The sequence below is a fragment of the Staurois parvus genome, unplaced genomic scaffold (assembly GCF_062004578.1).
Source record: "Staurois parvus isolate SC_StPar_1 unplaced genomic scaffold, SC_StPar_1.0 ptg000818l, whole genome shotgun sequence".
NCBI lineage: Eukaryota > Metazoa > Chordata > Amphibia > Anura > Ranidae > Staurois > Staurois parvus.
This window is the reverse complement of record NW_028318614.1, coordinates 8,114,707-8,134,524: the sequence shown is the minus strand read 5'-3', so window position 1 is coordinate 8,134,524 and position 19,818 is coordinate 8,114,707. Positions and strand designations below refer to the sequence as shown.

The 19,818-nt window shown below is 41.7% G+C and overlaps 1 protein-coding gene across 2 annotated transcripts in view; it reads left to right on the top strand.

The window, feature by feature from the left end:
* CPSF7 (cleavage and polyadenylation specific factor 7) overlaps nt 1-18,209 on the top strand; it is a 47,279-nt gene extending 29,070 nt beyond the window's left edge. The window contains exons 6-9 of one of the 2 annotated variants that reach the window (XM_089655017.1): nt 3,765-3,880; nt 3,975-4,122; nt 15,233-15,373; nt 17,342-18,209. In XM_089655017.1, coding sequence (XP_089511143.1) covers nt 3,765-3,880; nt 3,975-4,122; nt 15,233-15,368 — 400 coding nt within the window. In that variant the 3' untranslated portion in view covers nt 15,369-15,373; nt 17,342-18,209. The remainder of the gene's footprint in view (nt 1-3,764; nt 3,881-3,974; nt 4,123-15,232; nt 15,374-17,341) is intronic. The other variant, XM_089655018.1, reaches the window with a different exon arrangement.
* The last annotated feature ends 1,609 nt before the right edge of the window (nt 18,210-19,818 follow it).

The window sequence follows — 19,818 nt, the reverse complement described above, 5'->3', positions numbered from 1 at the left end:
AAAAAAGTCATGTTAATTTTTAACTAATTGGGATTTTACTGATTTGAAAATTACAAGAAAACTTTGTCTATGTAAGATACAGAACGTTTAAAGCTGAATTCCAGGTATGTTTTTTTTTGCATAGAACATTGGTTCAGTTTGGCCAATCTGTGTATATTGCATACCTGGCCGATCTCTGTGGAGGAAGAGAGTCCCTGTAGCAGCCTCCGCTATACTAGAGGTGGTTGTTGGGGCATAGGCATGGCCATTACAGTGCCAAGCTACGACCTTTTGCTCCACACTGGTCTTCGATTGTAGACATGCCCATTGTGATGTAATCTTGCTCCAATCTGTAACAGCGTCAGTACCCTGTGAAAGGCTGTAGAGTTGCAAGCCAACAGATGCTGGGACCTAAGATACTGACCACTGCGTGCCACATTTCTGCAAACTACTACTTCTATGTTTAAGAAATGTTAGAGTTTTTGTTGCATGGTATATATTAGGGATGCACTGATACTATTTTTTTTTTTTTTTTAACACAGTATGAGTATCAATACTTTTTTTTTTTTTTTTTTTTTTTTTTAAGTACTCACCTATGCCAAAATACCAATACATATTGTCTACGGAGAGTAGATAGAGGGGTGGTTAGGGAGGTGTGCGGGGGGGGGTTAGGGAGTTGGGTGGGGTGAACCCCTAGCTAAAAATGAGAAATTAACCCATACAGTGTGGGATAGCCCCACTGCATGGGGGGGGGGGAGATAAGATAATCAATGAGCCAGGGTTGTCAGATGAGTATATGGAAGGATCAAAGTGCAGAGGATATGAAAGTTATCCCATAGATGTGTGCAAATGTACTGTCTGATGACGTGTGTGCAGTGCAGGCTATGTGTCATCTGATGAGCACCCCCCCCCCATCCAGTGTGCTGTTCACTTCTGGACACAGGAGACAGGAAGGGATCTCCATCCCTGATGGGTGTAGTAAATCGGTGGACAGTGATGTCCCAGCAGTACATCATATGGATTACCTGCTCATGGTCCTGGTAGCAGATCGTGCAGGTCAGAGAGCTGGGGGTATCGTCGCTGTCCACACACAGGCTCCGCCTCTGCCTACGCCTCCTTCCTCTGGTTCCTATTTTTTCCTATACCTGGCTCATCCTCCAGCCGGGTATGTGACAGCTTGGAGCCATGCGGAGTCACTGTGACAGCAAGTTATGTCTGGGGACTTTACCGGCCCTCCCCCCATCGTAGCACCCTGCCTCTGATGCCTTTTGCTGGCTCAGGCCCTGGCGAGAGGGAAAGGGGAAGCTGACAGCTGAAATATCATTGATTGTTAAACGTGACAGCCCCAGTCCTTAGAAACCCGTGAATGCCGGCATTGTTTCTTTTACATTTCAGCTGTCAGCAGGGAAATCCTGCTGAAAGAAATGAACTTTAGGGTATCGGTTTTTGGTATTGGTGCATTTGCGCGTGTACCAATACTCATGCAGGTGCATAGTATCAGCACTGATATCGGTATTGGTGCAACTCTAGTATATATACATTTTGCACCTTCGTTCTGCTTTAGGCCTTGAAGTGCATCCTGGAAGGATAACCTACTCATAGAATACATTTCTTTTTGTATCCAAAAATTGCAGTATTGCACCAGTCCATCCTTTTCCCTCCTGATAGTAAACTAGTGAGCCTTAAAAATACCTGCTGGTGATGCTGGAGCATTTTCCTTGCTGCTTTTACATACGGAATTACTCGTGTAAAAAAAATAGTACCCAACATGTTAATCAACATGATAGTACCCAACATGTATCACAACTTCTAATCACATTCAAACCTACTTTGGTGAGGGCTGCATATTAATGTATGTGAGAACATGATTGAATATAACAGAATGTAGTTAGTCCCATTTCTTTCACTGATGGAGGATTCTTTGTGGAGTGTACAGTTGCAAGAAAAAGTATGTGAACCCCTTGGGATTACGTGGAGTTTTGCATGAATTGGGCATAAAATGTGCTCTGAACGTCATCTAAGTCACAACAATAGAAGAACGCGGTCTGCTGAACATAATACTACACAAACATTAGATGTTGCCATGGTTTAATTGCACATAACATGTAAACATTCACAGTGCAGGGAGGAAAAAGTATGTGAACCTTTGGACTTAATAACTGGTTGACCCTCCTTTGGCAGCAATAACCTCAACCAAACGTTTCCTGTAGTTGCAGATCAGACCTGCACAATGATCTGGAGTACTTTTGGACCACTCCTCTTCACAAAACTGTTTCAGTGTAGCAATATTCTTGGGATGTCTGGTGTGAATCGCTCTCTTAAGGTCATGCCACAGCATTTCAATCTGGTTGAGGTCAGGACTCTGACTGGGCCACTCCAGAAGGCGTATTCTGCGCTGTTGCAGCCATTGTTTTGTTGAATTACTTGTATGCTTTGGGTCATTGTCCTGTTGCATCACCCGTCCTCTGCGGAGCTTCAGTTGGCGGACAGATGGTCATACGTTTTCCTGCAAAATGTCTTGATAAACTCTGGAATTCATTTTCCCATCAATGACAACAATCCGTCCAGGCCCTGAGGCAGCAAAGCAGCCCCAAACCATAATGCTCCCTCCGCCATGTTTTACAGTGGGGATGAGGTTTTGATGTTGGTGTGCTGTGCCTTTTTTCCTCCACACATAGTGTTGTGTGTTCTTCCCAAACAACTCAATCTTGGTTTCATCTGTCCACAGTATATTTTGCCAGTAGTGCTGTGAAACATCCAGGTGCTCTTTTGCAAACTTCAAGCGTGCTGCAATATTCTTTTTGGACAGCAATGGCTTCCTCCGTGGTGTCCTCCCATGTACTCCATTCTTGTTTAATGTTTTCCTTATTGTAGATGTGTCAACAAAAATGTTAGCATGTGCCAGAGATTTCTGTAGGTCTTTAGCTGACACTCTGGGATTCTTCTTTACCTCATGCAGCATTCTGCGCTGTGCTCTTGCAGTCATTTTTACAGGGCGACTTGCCTAGGGAGAGTAGCAACAGTGCTAAACTTTCTGTATTTGTAGACAGTCTGTCTTACCATGGACACATGAACATCAAGGCTTTTGGAGATACTTTTGTAACCCTTTCCAGCATCATGCAAGTCAACAATTCTTGATCGTAGGTCTTCTGAGAGCTCTTTTCTGCGAGGCATGGTTCACATCAGACAGTGCTTCTTGAAACCAGTAAACCCAAAACAGGTGTGTGTTTTTTAAGGGCAGGACAGCTGTCAGCAACACATCCAATATCATCACACTGATTGGAGTCAAGGTTGGCTCACTCCTGGCTCCAATTAGCTCTGGGAGAAGTCATTAAGCTAGGGCCGCACATACTTTTTCCTCCCTGCACTGTGAATGTTTCCATGTTATGTGCAATTAAATCATGGCAACATCTAATGTTTGTGTAGTATTATGTTCCGCAGACTGTGTTCTTCTATTGTTGTGATTTAGATGACGTTCAGAGCACATTTTATGCCCAATTCCACGTAATCCCAAGGGGTTCACATACTTTTTCTTACAACTGTATTTGGGCTTTTTGGGAAGTGCTTGAGGAAACTTAAATTAATAATTAGGTTTTGCATTGCAAAATAACATTTATACAGATTATACAATGACCTAGATTATAGTGTGTTGTCAGAATAACCAAAGCAGTTAGTCTTTCTTAATGTTTGAAATAAAACATAAAAAATGGTTCTGATCAACAGCTATGTTTTGTTTGTTTAGCTGTGTGCAATATCCTTACAATTTTTATATTGTGCTTTTACAGGGACATGAAACACCAGCAGCCCCCAGTCAGTGAGGCAGAGTTTGAGGAGTTAATGAACAGAAATAGGGCTATTTCGAGGAGTGCACTTTCCAATGCTGTGTGTACGGCATCATCGGGTATTAATCACTTCCCACTTTCTGCCTAATGTAGTAGTTTGCTTTACCACAAAATGTGGCTATTCTGTTTTCATTGGTGTGTTTTTTCCCATAGGGGATTATACAAGTGCCATGAAAACATTAGAAACAGCAATAGCTGTTATCAAGGAATCTCGTGTAGCCAATGATGATAGATGTCGTGTACTACTGACATCTCTCCGAGACTGTCTGCATGGGATACAAGACAAGGCCAACTCTTCCAGGTACTGAATATACTTTCCTAGGACAACCTATGTCTTTGTGACCAGAAGGCGCTAGATCAGCACGTTATTTTACCAGTTTATAAACTATGCATAATTTAAACTGTATGTTACTCCAAAAATCCATATCACATGTATCTGTCTGGTTATGTTGTTGAGGGTAAATTTAGCTTGTTCTTTACTGAGAGCCTTTTTTCCTCTTTAACCAGTTGCAGACCGCTGCATGTATACAATGAAGGAAATAAGTATTTGATCCCCTGCTGATTTTGAATGTTTACCCACTCACAAAGAAATGATCAGTCTAAAAATTGAATGGTAGGTGTGTTGTAACACTGAGAGACAGAATAGCAACAACAAATTCAAAAGAAATGCATGTCTAACAAATTATGCACCAATTTGCATGTTCCTGAGGGAAATAAGTATGTGATCCCCTTCACAAAACATGACTTAGTACTTGGTGGCAAATCCCTTGTTGGCAATCACAGAGGTCAGACATTTCCTGTAGTTGGCCACCAGGTTTAAACTCATCTCAGGAGGGATTCTGGCCACTCCTCTTGGCAGATCCTCTCCAAGTCATTAAGATTTGGTGGCTGACGTTTGGCAACTCGAACTTTCAGCTCCCTCCACAGATTTTCAATCGGATTAAGGTCTTGAGACTGTCTAAGACACTCCAGGACATTAATGTGCTTCTTCTCTAGTCACTCCTTTGTTGTCTTGGCCATTTGTTTTGGGTCATTGTCATGCTGGAACACCCATCCATGACCCATTTTCAATGCCCTGACTGAGGGAAGAAGGTTCTCACCCACGATTTGACGATACATTGCCCCATGCATCGTCCCTTTGATGCGGTGCAGTTGTCCTGTTTCCCTAGCAGAAAAACACCCCCAAAGCAGAATGTTTACACCACCATGTTTGACAGTTGGGATGGTGTTTTTGAGGTCATAAGCAGCATTCCTCCTCCTCCTCCAAACACGGCGAGTTGAGTTGATGCCAAAGAACTCGATTTTGGTCTCATCTGACCACAGCACTTTCCACCAGTTCCCCTCTTCATTATTCAGATGTTCAGTGGCAAACTTCAGATGGGCCTGGACATGTGCTTTCTTGAGCAGAGGGACCTTGAGGGCACTGCAGGATTTCAATCCTTGTCAGCGTAGTGTGTTAGCAATTGTTTTCTTGGTGACTGTGGTCCCAGCTGCCTGGAGATCATTGACAAGATCCTCACGTGTTGTTCTGGAATGATTCCTCACTGTTCTCATGATCATTGACACTCCACGAGGTGAGATCGTGCATGGTGCACCAGACCTAGGGAGTTTGTGTTTCTTCTATTTGCGAATGATTGCACCAACTGTTGTCACCTTCTCACCAAAGCTGCTTGGCGATCATTTTGTAGCCCAGTCCAGCCTTGTGTAGGTCTACAATCTTTTCCCTGACATCCTTGGACAGCTCTTTGGTCTTTGCCATGGTGGAGAGTTTGGAATCTGATTATTTGATTGCTCCTGTGGACAGGTGTCTTTTATACAGGTAACAAAATGAGATTAGCAGCACTCCCTTTAAGAGACTGCTTCTAATCTCAGCTTGTTACCTGTATGAAAGACACCTGGTAGCCAGAAATCCTGCTGAATGATGGGGGATCAAATACTTATTTCCCTCATGACCATGCAAATCATTTGTTAGACATGCATTTCTTTTGAATTTTTTGTTGCTATTCTGTCTCTGTGTTATAATACAGTTGTGTTCAAAATAGCAGGCAGACACCACTAACCTGATCAATCACTGTTTTTCGTAGAAATTATATGTCTACATGGCAAATAATTTACTAGCAGGTGTAGTAGAAATCGAACAGACCCAACAGTCATGACATGCATGCTGCTGATTCTGTGTCATTGAATCACTAATTGAAAGGGGCATGTTCAAAATAATAGCAGTGTGGAGTTCTATTAGTGAGGTCATTCATTCTTTGAAAAACAGGTGGCAATTATTGCCCTTATTTAAGGAAGGCAGCAAATGTTGTACATGCTGGTTACAGTGCATTTCTCTCTGAAAATGGGTCGTTCCAGACATTGTTCATAAGAACAGCGTACCTTGTTTACAAAGTTAATTGGAGAGGGGAAAACATATAAAGAAGTGCAGAAAATGATAGGCTGCTCAGTTAAAATGATCGCAAATGTTTTAAAATGGCAACCAAAACCTGAAAGACATGGAAGAAAGCGAAAAACTACCATTCAAATGGATAGAAGAATAGCCAAAATGGCAAGGACTCAGCCAACAATCAGCTCCAGGAAGATCAAAGAAGGTCTAAAGTTACCTGTGAGTACTGTTACAATTAGAAGACTCCTATGTGAAGCCAAGCTATCTGCAAGAAGCCCCCTCAAAGTCCCAATTTTGAAAAAAACACATGTGCTGAAGAGGTTACAATTTGCTAAAGAGCACATTGACTGGCCTAGAGAAATGGCGCAACATTTTGTAGACTGATGAAAGCAAGATTGTTCTTTTTGGTTCTAGTGGCCGAAGACAGTTTGTCAGACGACCCCCAAACACTGAATTCAAGCCACAGTACACTGTGAAGACAGTGAAGCATGGTTGCGCAAGCATCATGATATGGGGATGTTTCTCATACTACGGTGTTGGGCCTATTTATCGCATACCAGGGATCATGGATCAGTTTGAATACATCAGAATACTTGAAGAGGTCATGCTGCCTTATGCTGAAGAGGAAATGCCCTTGAAATGGGTGTTCCAACAAGACAACGACCCCAAACACACCAGTAAACGTGCAACATCTTGGATCCAGACCAACAAGATTGACGTTATGGAGTGGCCAGCCCAATCCCCAGATCTTAATCCAATAGAAAACTTGTGGGGTGACATCAAAAATGCAGTTTCTGAGGCAAAACCAAGAAATGGAGAAGAACTGTGGAATGTAGTCCAATCATCCTGGGCTGGAATACCTGTTCACAGGTGCCAGAAGTTGGTTGACTCCATGCAACACAGATGTACAGCAGTTCTCAGAAACAGTGCTTATACAACTAAATATTAAGTGATTCAAAGGAAAGCAAAATCTTCAAACATTTTTCAGCTTATATAGTGAATGTTTGAGTTTGTAAAGAAGAATACAAACACTGCTATTTTTTTTTTTTTGAACAGTCTAATATTCACTTTTCTTCAATTTTTTTTAGAGAAACAACACAAATTTGATATTTTTCTTCATGTTTTGATTTGGAATAGAATGTGTAGTGTTCCCAATGCATTTGTGTGTATGGAAATAAAAGCTATTAGAAGGATTTTGAGCTTTATTCACTTTTTTCAACACACAGCTATTATTTTGAACACAACTGTACACCTACCATTCGATTTTTAGACTGATCATTTCTTTGTGAGTGGACAAATATTCAAAATCAGCAGGGGATCAAATACTTATTTCCTTCACTGTATATACTGTGGCAAGTCGACTTTTCCGGGTGGGGGCATGCATTCATTGCCCTGGCTGTGCTGTCAGTCGCTCCAACACATGCAAATTACCTGGTCCCTGCCAATGATTTACTTCCTGGACCCGCTGATCTGTGGAGCGAATGACAGAAGAGAGCTATGTGTTAGCAAAAAAAAAAAAAAAAAACAACAAAGCACAGAGCTCTCTGCTGACAGCTCTGTGTAGCAGGGAGTGAAAAACGGCACATTGCTTAGTGAAAACATCACACAGTAAACACATTACACATTGTTAGGCTCACAGTTGGCCCTTGATTGTTAACCTTTTCCCAGTGTCATTAGTACAGTGTATATTATTATAACTGATCACTGTATTGGTGTCACTAGTGAGGTCAGTGTCAGTTTACCCGCCGCACTGTCGCAGTCACAATATAAGTCGCTGATCTACACCGTCACTAGTATTAAATAAAATTTCTAGTATATATCCCATAGTTTGTAGACACTGTAATTTCCATGCAATCCAATTAATATACGCTTGTTGGGATTTTTTTTTTTTTACTAAAGACATGTAGCAGAACATTTTTTACATTTTTGCCTACATTCATGAAGAAATTTAGGCCGAAGCTTAAGTGGTTAATATCTGCTGATCCTGCCAGTCCCCCCTCTTGAAGATAGAGGGTGCCATGTCTGCATCTCCTGTAGTCGGTTCGGTCGCCTTGCCATTTTTATTGCAGTGGTAGGTCTATGTCCCATTGCTGCAGGAAATTGCTCATCAGGGCACATCTATTATAGAAGCTGCTATTGCTGACTTGTTTCTGAGGTTACAAGTTGCAGACCTGTTATCTTTATCATTCCATTTCTAATTGGTGGGTCATTGTCCTTGAACGGGCACATGTATATGAGGTATCGGGACACTTGATAAATAAATGCTTTTTCAGAGCAGCGACTCCTTATGTAGGGATACAAATAAACAACAAACCTGATGCATGAATCTTCAAAAATAAGTCAGAAATGTTGGCTAACTTTATTCTGTTGTATAAGTCTACTACTAAATGTTATTGTAAAGGTTCCTTCCTGTTTTTTTTTTTTTTTAATAAGTTATCTTGGTAACTTATAATGGTTTTACACAGAGCTGCCCTGATTTCTGGGCCCTCCACTGGCGCTTCTGGCTCCTCCTACCTTCTATGTTCCCCCACAGCAGGCCTCTTGCTATAGGGGCACTTGTGTGGACTTGACCCCGAGCTGCACTGTGTGCATCTATTAACACATACAGTGTGTCTTGGCGCCGCCCCCTGCTTTCTCGTCACTGGATTTGATTGACAGCAGCAGGAGTCAGAGAAAGCATTAAAGATAAAAAAAAAAACTTTAGCCTTTACAACCAACTTTTAAAATTAAGCTGATCTCCACTGAAAGATGTTTCACCCCCACCACCACCACTGGGTCCCACTCTGCCATGTTCCTTTTTAACATCATCAGGAGGCTGCTCTGGCTATTCTGGGTTCTAGCGCAGCCGATGATGCCCCGCTAGGCCTCCCTTTCTCCATTAGTGAATGGAATGACTTTTGGGGCTCCCATTGCCTTCTGGGATATGAACATTACATTACCAGAGGAGGGGGGGTGGGGACAAAATAAAATGAAAACCGGTAAAAAAAAGAAAAAAAAAATGTGGGTGTGCTTGTTGCAGAGGAGCAAAGTTACACAAATGGGTGAAGATTTGATTTAAAGCTTATTAAGTAGTTACAGCAGCAGTTTTCTTTCTTTTTTGTTTGTTTTGGGATAAAGGTTTTACATAAGTGAATAAAAGCTGATCGTTGGGAGCACCCCTTATCAGTCGTAAATGGGTTCTTCTCAAACTTTAACTTCTATATTTGCTGGACAGCTTAGACTGTTAAAGTAAGTTGAAAAATAAGACATACTGACTGGATCAACAGGTGATAATAAAGATAATCGTAAGCTATAAAGGCATTTAATGCAGCCACCACATCTAACAATTGGTGAACTGCGATGTATTACATTTTTGTAATTGAAGTCCAGCTCTGGGCTCAAAAAAATGCCAGAAAGGTGGAAGACATCAGAAGAGGGAAAAAAAGATACAGTGAGGAACAGAAGTATTTGAACACCCTGCGATTTTGCAAGTTCTCCCACTTAGAAATCATGGAGGGGTCTGAAATTCACATTGTAGGTGTATTCCCACTCTGAGAGTGAATTAAAAAAAAAAAAATTCAGGAAATCACATTGTATGATTTTTAAAGAATTTATTTGTCTTGCACTGCTGAACATAAGTATTTGAACACCTGAGAAAATCAGTGTTAATATTTGGTACAGAAGCCTTTGTTTGCAATTACAGAGGTCAAACGTTTCCTGTAGTTCTTGACCAGGTTTGCACACACTGCAACAGGGATTTTGGCCCACTCCTCCACACAGATCTCCTCTAGATCTGTCAGGTTTCGGGGCTGTCGCTGAGCAACATGGAGTTTCAGCTCCCTCCAAAGATGTTCTATTGGATTTAGGTCTGGAGACTGGCTAGGCCACTCCAGAACCTTGATATGCTTCTTACGGAGCCACTCCTTGGTTATCCTGGCTGTGTGCTTCGGGTCGTTGTCATGTTGGAAGACCCAGCCATGACCCATCTTCAATGCTCTGACTGAGGGAAGGAGGTTGTTGCTCAAAATCTCACAATAAATGGCCCCATTCATCCTCTCCTTAATACAGTGCAGTCGTCCTGTCCCCTTTGTAGAAAAGCACCCCCAAAGCATGATGTTACCACCCCCATGCTTCACAGTAGGGATGGTGTTTTTGGGATGCAACTCATCCTTCTTTTTCCGCCAAACACAATGAGTGAAGTTTAGACCAAAAAGTTCTACTTTGGTCTCACCTGACCACGACTTTCTCCCATGCCTCCTCTGGATCATCCAGATGGTCATTGGCAAATTTCAGACAGGCCTGGACATGTGATGACTTGAGCAGGGGAACCTTCCGTGCAATGCATGATTTGACACCATGATGGCGTAGTGTTCTACTGACGGTGACCTTTGGAACTGTGGTCCCAGCTCTCTTCATGTCATTGCCCAGCTCCTCCCTTGTAGTTCTGGGCTGATTCCTCACCTTTCTTATCAGTGATACCCCACGAGGTGAGATCTTGCATGGAGCCCCAGTCCGAGGGAGACTGACAGTCGTCTTTTAGCCTCTTCCATTTTCTAACAATTGCTCCAATAGTTGATCTATTTTCACTAAGCTGCTTGGCAATTGCCCCATAGCCCTTTCCAGCCTTGTGGAGGTCCACAATTTTGTGTCTGGTGTCTCTTGACAGCTCTTTGGTCTTGCCCATGGTAGTAGTTGACGTCTGACTGCTTGTGGGGTGGACAGGTGTCTTTAAAGAGCTCAGACAGGTGCTACTAAGTTAGATTAATGAGTGGAGTAGAGGTGGACTTTTTAAAGGCACAGTAACAGGTCTTTGAGAGCCAGAATTCTTGCTGTTTCTTAGGTGTTCAAATACTTATGTTCAGCAGTGCAAGACAAATAAATTCTTTAAAAATCATACAATGTGATTTCCTGCATATACACAAATATACAAGCACGCTGAATTCCACAATATCTTAGACTAAGATTAATCAGTTACTAGACTAAAAAAAAAAAAGACATCCTCATTTTCCTCCACCTGTTGGAATGATTAACCATCTACTGTACACCAGTAATTCTAGGTGTTCTAAATCCCACTGTTTTAAGTTAGACTAGTTTTATGTTGACCAGTCTGAATTAACTCCTCTTATATGGCCTATAAAGAGGAAACCCCATATGCAAAAAGTTTTTTGCATCCTCTATTTAGGGGCACAGCAATTGAGTAACAGTTGAGTTATACTGCCACCTAAGGGAGGTTGGGACACTGGCAAACAGAAAAGTCGTAAGCCAGCCTCCGTACAACTGCATCCTCTGAATAGCATTTATTAGTTTTTTTGGTTGGGTGTCTTGCTTTTGTCTCTGCTGAAACAAAAGTCAAATTTTTTGCTAGCCGCCTTTGTTCTGTAGAATTCTTTACTCTGTGATTTCAGCCAAGATTCCCACACTGCTGTTTGAGCTGGTCTCTGCATAGCAGCTATCCAAATTGGCATTTCTGCAGGCTACCCTGGAATGTGGTCTTGGCATTGGAGTCTGCATTGTAGTGTTTTCCAGACCATTATGCACCGTGTTAGTTAGCCGCTGAGTGCTTTCCAGAGCCGTGTAAACCGCTTCTGCAATGACCTTGCCCCGAACACTCAGTAAGTTTGACTTTTTTGGTTGAAACATTAGAAGACATCTTCACATTGCACTGTTGGGCACCTTTCATATTTCCCACAATGGCCAGTTTCACCTAGGTAAATTACATCATCAGCTAGGCGGAGTGCTGTGCGCATGCTTTCCACCACCTTTCCCACCATTCTAGAGGGATCACCATTCTGCTACTACTCCTGAAACACCATTTGGATTTTCACTCACTGGTTTTGTTTCATTGGCCATCTATAGTGACTTGGTCATCTTCTGCATCAACTGCCCCTGAGGCCTATGTGGCACAACATGTTTTTCCAAAGGCACAACGGACAGTCCTGCTGCCATGGGTGACCTCAGCTCATACGTCACTAGAGGATATTGGGGCTTTCACCTGACATCCCCAAAAAGAACTGATGCCTATAATTCAGAACCCGGGACACCTGTTATAGGATTGTCATTGAAGTCTTCTGCAGCTCTATCTGGCAGGGTTATGCCTTCCCGCATGTCCACAGAGACCCTTACACCCACTTTAGATTTTCTCTTTGTGCTCATTTACTGGAGCAGTGGCCATAGAGGCTCTAAGTACACTCCAGCACCATCCTTGGCAGAGTTTCTCTGACCCTCCTGAGCCTGTAACTCCAGCCGGGCCTGTAGCCCCTGTTGGTTTTTCTGATGCCAAAATGAGGTTCAAACAGTCCCTTTTTTAAGAGTGGCTATTTTTGGTTCATCACAGTCTCCTGCAGTTGACTCGGATATACAGGGGGTTGTATCTAATCTAAGTGTGTATCACCTTGCATTTGGGGGATCTGTCTGTTTGTCTTTTTGAGCTCTTACAGCTATAAAAACCTTTTTACTTTACCCAATATTTGAGTAGGTGGAGTTCATGTGTGGTCTTGAAACGCCATCAAGGATCCTGAGAGAGTTGCAAAGCATTTCCTCTTTGTTAAGAATTTTGGTAGACAGGTGGTCCATGACTATGTTGGATGCACTAGTGATCCAACAAACGGGTCAATGGTATTCTCATATTTTGAGACCTTACTGACAGACAATTGTTCTCAGTTTAACCACTTCATGTGCAAAGCAGTTTTTTAATTTTTCACACACAACACTGGCCTTTACAGTAAAGTAAAAGTGGTCAGGCAGCTCTACAGCCTCCCTGACAACTTTTAATGAAAAGCCATTCACCAACGGGAAAAAAAACAGTACCAAACTTGTAGCTGTAGCCGTGAGCCTGTTTAAAGCATTTGATATACCAAATGAATATAAATGGCCTGTAAACAGCAAGTGGTTAAAAAAACTAGTTTGGCCATCTGCCCTGTGTTTGCAGTAACCCTGATTTGTCAAACTGTCAGAATGGATAGAACCCACCAGAGGTTCCTTCCATTGATGGGGAAGGCCCTCTTATTTCCTGAGCGACTGAAACAAATGTCTGAAGCCTTGTATTTTTGGTGTGATGGCCTGTTAAAAGCTTCAAAACTTGTGTCTAGCATGGGTAAAGAATGCAAATGAGCTGTCCAAGTTTGGTGGACCCTTCAATTAATGTTCTCTATTTGAACTTCTTTTGACACTGTCAATAGTAATACCATGAGTGGCCAGAGTGTGTGGAGGAGATCTGCAAAAGGGTTGGAGGAATCTCACTTACTTTTCTCATCTATCTCGGCAGTAAGTGTTGGCAGGTCTTCTGAGCTCTTGCTCAGAACGTAGTAATGTGCAAGTGGGAACTTGACCTTTGGAGTTGTATTCGTTTGGAAGTCCAGTCACCTTTTCAGTATACCAAAACCCAAATGATGTGAAAGAGATAATGCAGGGCCTCATAATCAAGTTATGTGCCCCAACAATATATGCTAAATCAACATTTAAAACACAATATGCAAAAACATATATTATATCATAAATAAACTGAATATAAACAATTTGGACAAAAAACTTTGTTCTGTAAATGTGCAAGTCCACAGTACAAAAATATCCACTTGTGCTGTTATCTTTCACCACAAAGAATATCTTCCACCATAGATTGAACGTCCTCCCCACCACTTGTGACGATGCACTCTCTGACTCCAAAGCTGCCAAAAGAGAACAGTGAAGTGCGTTTGTATCAATACAGCCCCTCACACATGGTCATCCAGCTCCACCATCACATTGAGGTTGCCCAGTAGCACCACCTCTCACCTTTGGGGACAGTCACATTCCCTCTGTCTGGTGCTGTATAGGAGAGAAGCTAGTGTAATATTTATTTAAAACAGTTTAGTCTACACATGCAATAGTTTAAATGTTTGCATCCAGAAGCCAAAAACAACAATTGTCAAGCATACATCACAGTGCACTTACAGAGGCAGCCACCAGTTCCGCAAAAACGAAAATGGTGGCGTGACATCAATGCGTAGCTTCGCCCCCACGTGTTTCGTGCAAATGCACATCTTCAGGGGGGCGCTAATGCTTAAAGTGACGCTAAACTCTGGTTACCATTAAAAATATTCTGTTCAGTAATGTATTCTTGATTTTTTTTTTTTTGTAAAGTACATTCTGTTGCTCTCCGCTTTCTCCAAATCTCCTAATTGTTTTGGGATTTTTTTTGTGCTGTGAGAGAGTTCATGTAGTTCATTGATTCATTCATTGAGTTCATTCTCCATGAACCCACTGTATGTAGGGATGTATCATCTTCTCTGGCTTGCTCCTAAGGTGGACTAAGAACTATGGGATTTGTAGTGTGTATAGAGCAGTGCACGTCTCCAATTAATGTGCAATGCGGATTCCAAACAAACAGAAGTGTTGGGCAAAAAAAGTAGCTCGGTAGGCAGAAAACACAATAATAAGCAATTTCATGAAAAATAGATTACAGGGCCATGATATAGTGGATGTGTATGGATTATTTTTTGAAAATAAGATTACGGTTTAGTGTTACTTTAGGCTGTGGCCAAAGAGGACATTCCACCTTTCTAGTGTTGGTAAATGTTGCACCTCAAGATGTGAGCTTGTCCGGTGCAAATGCTTACTAAGGAAATCTGCATCTTGTAGCCCCTTTTGGGGGCTAAAAGGGAATTGAAGGAGCGTTCTCCTGTTTTGGGCTCCCCTTCTATCGTTGATTCTCAGTTTCAGCCATCTCTTGGTATCTGGAAGCCTTTCAGACGGTCCTTATTGACCAATAAGTCCCTGCATGACCCAACAGTCTCCTAAGGAGAAAGGAGTGATTGTTTTCAGGGGTGCTTTCAGCCTTGGGACCTCTGCCTGGTTCCATATGGATAGAGGAGAGATTTTACGAGAGCTGCAAGTTTCCTGTTTGCCAGTGTCCTAGCCTCCAGTATTTTGGTACTATAATTTGACTGTCACTGAATTTACTGTATCCCTTAGCGGCCTTAGGAAAAAAAGAATAATTATACGGTAAGTACAAAAATCTTATTATTGTGCACTAAGATCAGAGAGTTCATATTTTGTCTTCTCTAAGCAGAAAGCGCCACCGCTCCAGAGACCGATCACCCAGTCGATCACGGGAAGGAAGCAGCCGACGCCACAGAGATCCACATGAAGACAGATCAGATGAATATTATCACGACCGTCATCGTGATAAGGACAGACACCGCTAGTAGAGGTGGGTTTTTTTCAAAATGTAGAGGCAGGCGGTGCATAGCAAAACAATGGAAATGTGCCTGATGCCATTTTGTTTGGTTAATTCCCAGAATGCCACAGAAGATCTTTTGAGTCATGAGAATAAAAGTACACCAGAACTGAAGCATTTATGTGTGTAGAGTATATAGTAATTTTCTTATACATCGTTCTGTATTGTTTAAAGAAACCTGTATGGAGAGAAATGTGGAGGACTCCATTGGCAAATGGCTTCAATACTTTGAATAAATTATCTGGAATAAGTCAACAATGCAAGCATCCATACTTTCTCATTACAGTTTCCCCCCTGTTATTAAACAGAGAGTATAATTTGTTTAGTGAACACATTTTAATATAACTGCAGAGTTTACTTTAATTTTTTTTTTGTTTTTTTCAATAAATCTTCACATTTTTCCAAGCTTGCCCATCTATGCTTTTCATTAATTATAATAAATAGAGAATCGTGCAGATTGGCCCTTAGGGCCAGATCACACTGGGAATCGCTCAGGAAAGTGCTGTATGTTCCTATGCTATTCATTGTGATTTCAGCCCATTAATTTTGGGAAGCAGAGTCTGTCTATGTAATGAGCAAATATGGCTGCTTCCATGTGTGTACTATATTTATAAAACTAACTAATATACATTGATAAAAATGTTTTTCATCAAGATGATTTTTTTTATCTGAAATTACTATACCTGTTTGTCTGAAATGTCTGTAGATTTATTTTAGTCAACTTTGGTGAAGTTGTCCTGTTTAAATGAATTGCATCTCTTCCACCCAGCACATGCCACCCAGTAAAATGTCTTCAGCCCCGATCCAGCATAGTTCATTTTGACCCAGCCAGGTGCTACACAGACAAACCACCAACTGGCTCCACTACTTTTTGAGCATAAACACTGCAGCCCTATTCATAGTTATGGGGAAGCCTTATACTGCCTGTGGAGGCTGCCTTGTGCATGACTATCTCATATGAATAAGGAGGCCCGACATATATGCCAAGGAGCCAGCTGGAATCTTTCTCTGCAAAAGCTGTGCAATGAGCAGGGCTGGATCGGAGCTGAAGGGTTGATGTTACCATGTAGGCTGCACTCAAGAGTGGATTAATGAAAAGAAAACTTCAGATAAAGTTGTTTTTTAAAGGTTAAGTTCACCTTCAGTAACCTTCTACATGTTACAGCTGTATCTACTGTGTATGTACCGTGTTACTATGCACCACAATAAACCCCACTCCCCACACTTGCTGTCACATTTTAAATTGCGGCTGTGCAGGGCTCCACCCATTTAGCCACATGGGTGCAGCCCACAGGAATCTGTGAATAAAGAAACTACAAGTTCTGTCTGCCCCCACAGCAGACGGCTTGTAGTTCTCAATGAACTGTGAGGGTGCTGATGAGTGCCCTCATTCATTGACACTTCCTCCATTTTCTGCCAGAAAGCCCATATGGACATACATGCAAGAAAAGCTGTAGGGGAGAGTGTGCAGGAGCCTGACATTGTGCCTATGTTCCATTGATCACAGGTGCAATGCTCTGCAGGCTTCTGAGAAAAAAAATATAATTGCACATTTTTTTTAACTTGCAAAAACGTGCCTGTATTTTTTTTTTTTTTTTTTTTTTTTTACGTGAACTTGGCATTTAAGGTTTATTGGAAGGCCTTAAAGGACAAGCTCAATTCAAACTTTGCAATTACAGATTATCTGCTGGTGAAACCTTGTTTTGATAGGCAGCCAGCCAGAAGGACTTCAGTTCTCCAAGCACTTTAACAACTTATTAGACATGTGCAAGATACTAGGAACTCTTCTACTCTGTTATATGGAGTGCTCCCAAGTAGAAATGTTTTTATTTTCACCCGGAAACCCATTTTAAATGACTAGGGGGTAGAAAATGTGAGAAAACTTTCAGTATTTCATGTGACAAAGTCTCTATTATCTAACCAGTGTTCTTTTTCACACAGGTCTTCAACATACTGCACAGATGCTTTTTTTTTCCCTTTTTTTTTTCAGTTTTAAATAAAGAGACTCACATTTTGTTGTTGTGACATAGAGGTGATGCCTGGCCCTCCAGCTACAACAGAGACCTCTGTTACTGCAGCCCCTAATGGATTTATTCCATTTCATGCAGGGACCAACCTCTCTCCTGTAAAGCACAGCTCTCTTCCTGTTCCCAACCAACAGTCTCGCCTAGACACCTTTGCGACACCCTGTACACAGCACCGGCCCATTCTGATGGATTCTTTTCTTTGCTAGTGTTGAATTTTCTCTTGTTTTCCCACCAGAAGTAGTGTCTGATCAATTGCAGTCTTCCCCGTGTTTTAGCTTTGCCTTGTTGCATTATTGGACACGTCAAGAGATTGTCTTTATTGAGTGCCGCTAACATCTGTACAGTGATGTACTTAACCTTCATGTCTGTCCTGTAAGTGCTCCGTATGCCTGGCCTTTTTTTGTGGGCTGGTCAGACTGTTGTGAAGCATGCAGGCAAGGATGCCTGTTGTGTTTATGGGTGGGGATGCTTAATGTGTTGAAGCAGAATTCATCTCCCTGTGTTAAACCATTCACCATCCCATGATATGAGTTATATGAAGGGGGACTGCATTTACCAGGTTTGCTATCAATTGCAGATAGGAGAGGTGGCTTCAGCAGTCGAATTAAAAGTATATAATTTTTCTTATATTTGAAAACATCCGAATTTTTAGTTGTGCATATTTTGAGGGGTGTAAATACAACTCACTGGACAGCATCTGCAGGGAATTCACCCTTCCCATTGACATTCGATTGCTCCTCCTAGAAACTGCGAATAAACTTGATAAAGGTGTCACTCTTTTACCCGAGTCTGTCTTTTCTTTTTTTTTTTCCAGTTTTGTAGATTGCTGTGTAAATGATTGACTAGTGTGCTGATGTGAATATGTCATGAAATGATAAACTCTTGTTGCTTGATTTAAAAAAAAAAAAAAAAAAAAAAACCCTTACTGTAAGTGTATCTAAAGCAAAAACATTTTTTGGATATGCTGGTGAGGCGTCGGCATTCCTGTCATGTTGTTGCTGTCTGGGCTCCCCTAAGGAGATTTGCTCTCTTAGGCCCCTTTCACATGGGGTGGCCTGCAATCCGCTTGCCCAGCAGGGGATCTTGTCTGCTGATCCCTGCTGAGCTGGCAATTGACAGGTCCATGTCCGCTTCGCTTATGCAGAGCAGACCTGGACACAGCTTTCCTCTATGGGTAGTGGGATGTAAACAGACCGCTTGTCCGTTTACACCTGATTGCCATTCGATCCGCTTGATGAAAGGGGAACCGTTCCCCATCCATCTGTTTTTGGCAGATCGGATTGGCATGTAGGAGGGCGTAAATGGACACATGTCCATTTACACCTGCCACCTCATAGAGGAGAATTGAGGTTTTAATCGGGTCTGCCTGAAAAATGGACAGGCGTTCCTGGTTGGAACGTTTGTGTGAAAGGGGCCTTTTTTGTCCTGGTAACCATTGTAATGGACTAATAATAAGGGAGAATCCACTATTTTGAGTTGTCACCAGAACTGAAAGAGGAAATCTTCCAAAATGCATGCTTGTTTCATTGACCACTTTGGAGAGAGAATCTTTCACTTCCTGTTGTGCCTACAGGTTATAGTGAAGGGATATCTCTCAAATAAGACACAGCTGGCAAAGAACAGGGGTTTTATCCAAAATGGGAAAAACTTTGATTCAAATATACTGTACTAGATATAAATGATTTTTAGTTTCCTAAGGCTCTGTGTATCATAAACAATTGCCATTTTTTTTAAATAAAATACTTTTCACCTTCCCATCCTTTGTTGCATTTCAGTATGTTGTTCTTCCGCAGCCTCTTTTTTAGCCACTTCCTGTCTACATGCACTTGTTTTATTGATGCCTGTTTTGCATTTCTTAGGACAGGTATCATGCAGGTGACAACAGTGGGCCATGCCTGTGTGATATATTTTGAAGTAGCCACTTGTAGAAGCCTGTCACATCAGAAGCCTGTGTGACACTGTGACAACACAGGAGCAAAATTGGGAGATAAGGGCAGGGAGTTTTTACCCTAAAAAAGGGAAGTGTTCAAACAAGGTCTGTCATGGTTAACAGGTGGTATTTTAGAGACTGTTCACACTTGAGCGTTTTTCAGCTCGAAGCTTAAAAATGCTCATCAGGTAAAATCCCATTATTTCCAAGGGCCCCTGTTAACATTTGAGCATTCTGTTGCCTGTAGCAAAATAGAAAATAATATAGATGGCGCCACGGAACAAATAACACAGTGTACAAATAGCTGCAAACCTAACCTATACAAATAGGGTGTGTAAATAATAAAAAAGAGGTTGCGCTAAACAAATAAACAATAAGTAAACAAATCAAAATAAAATACAATCAAAAAATATAGTGCAAAAAATATAATTCAATCAAAAATTAAATAAATCAATAAAATA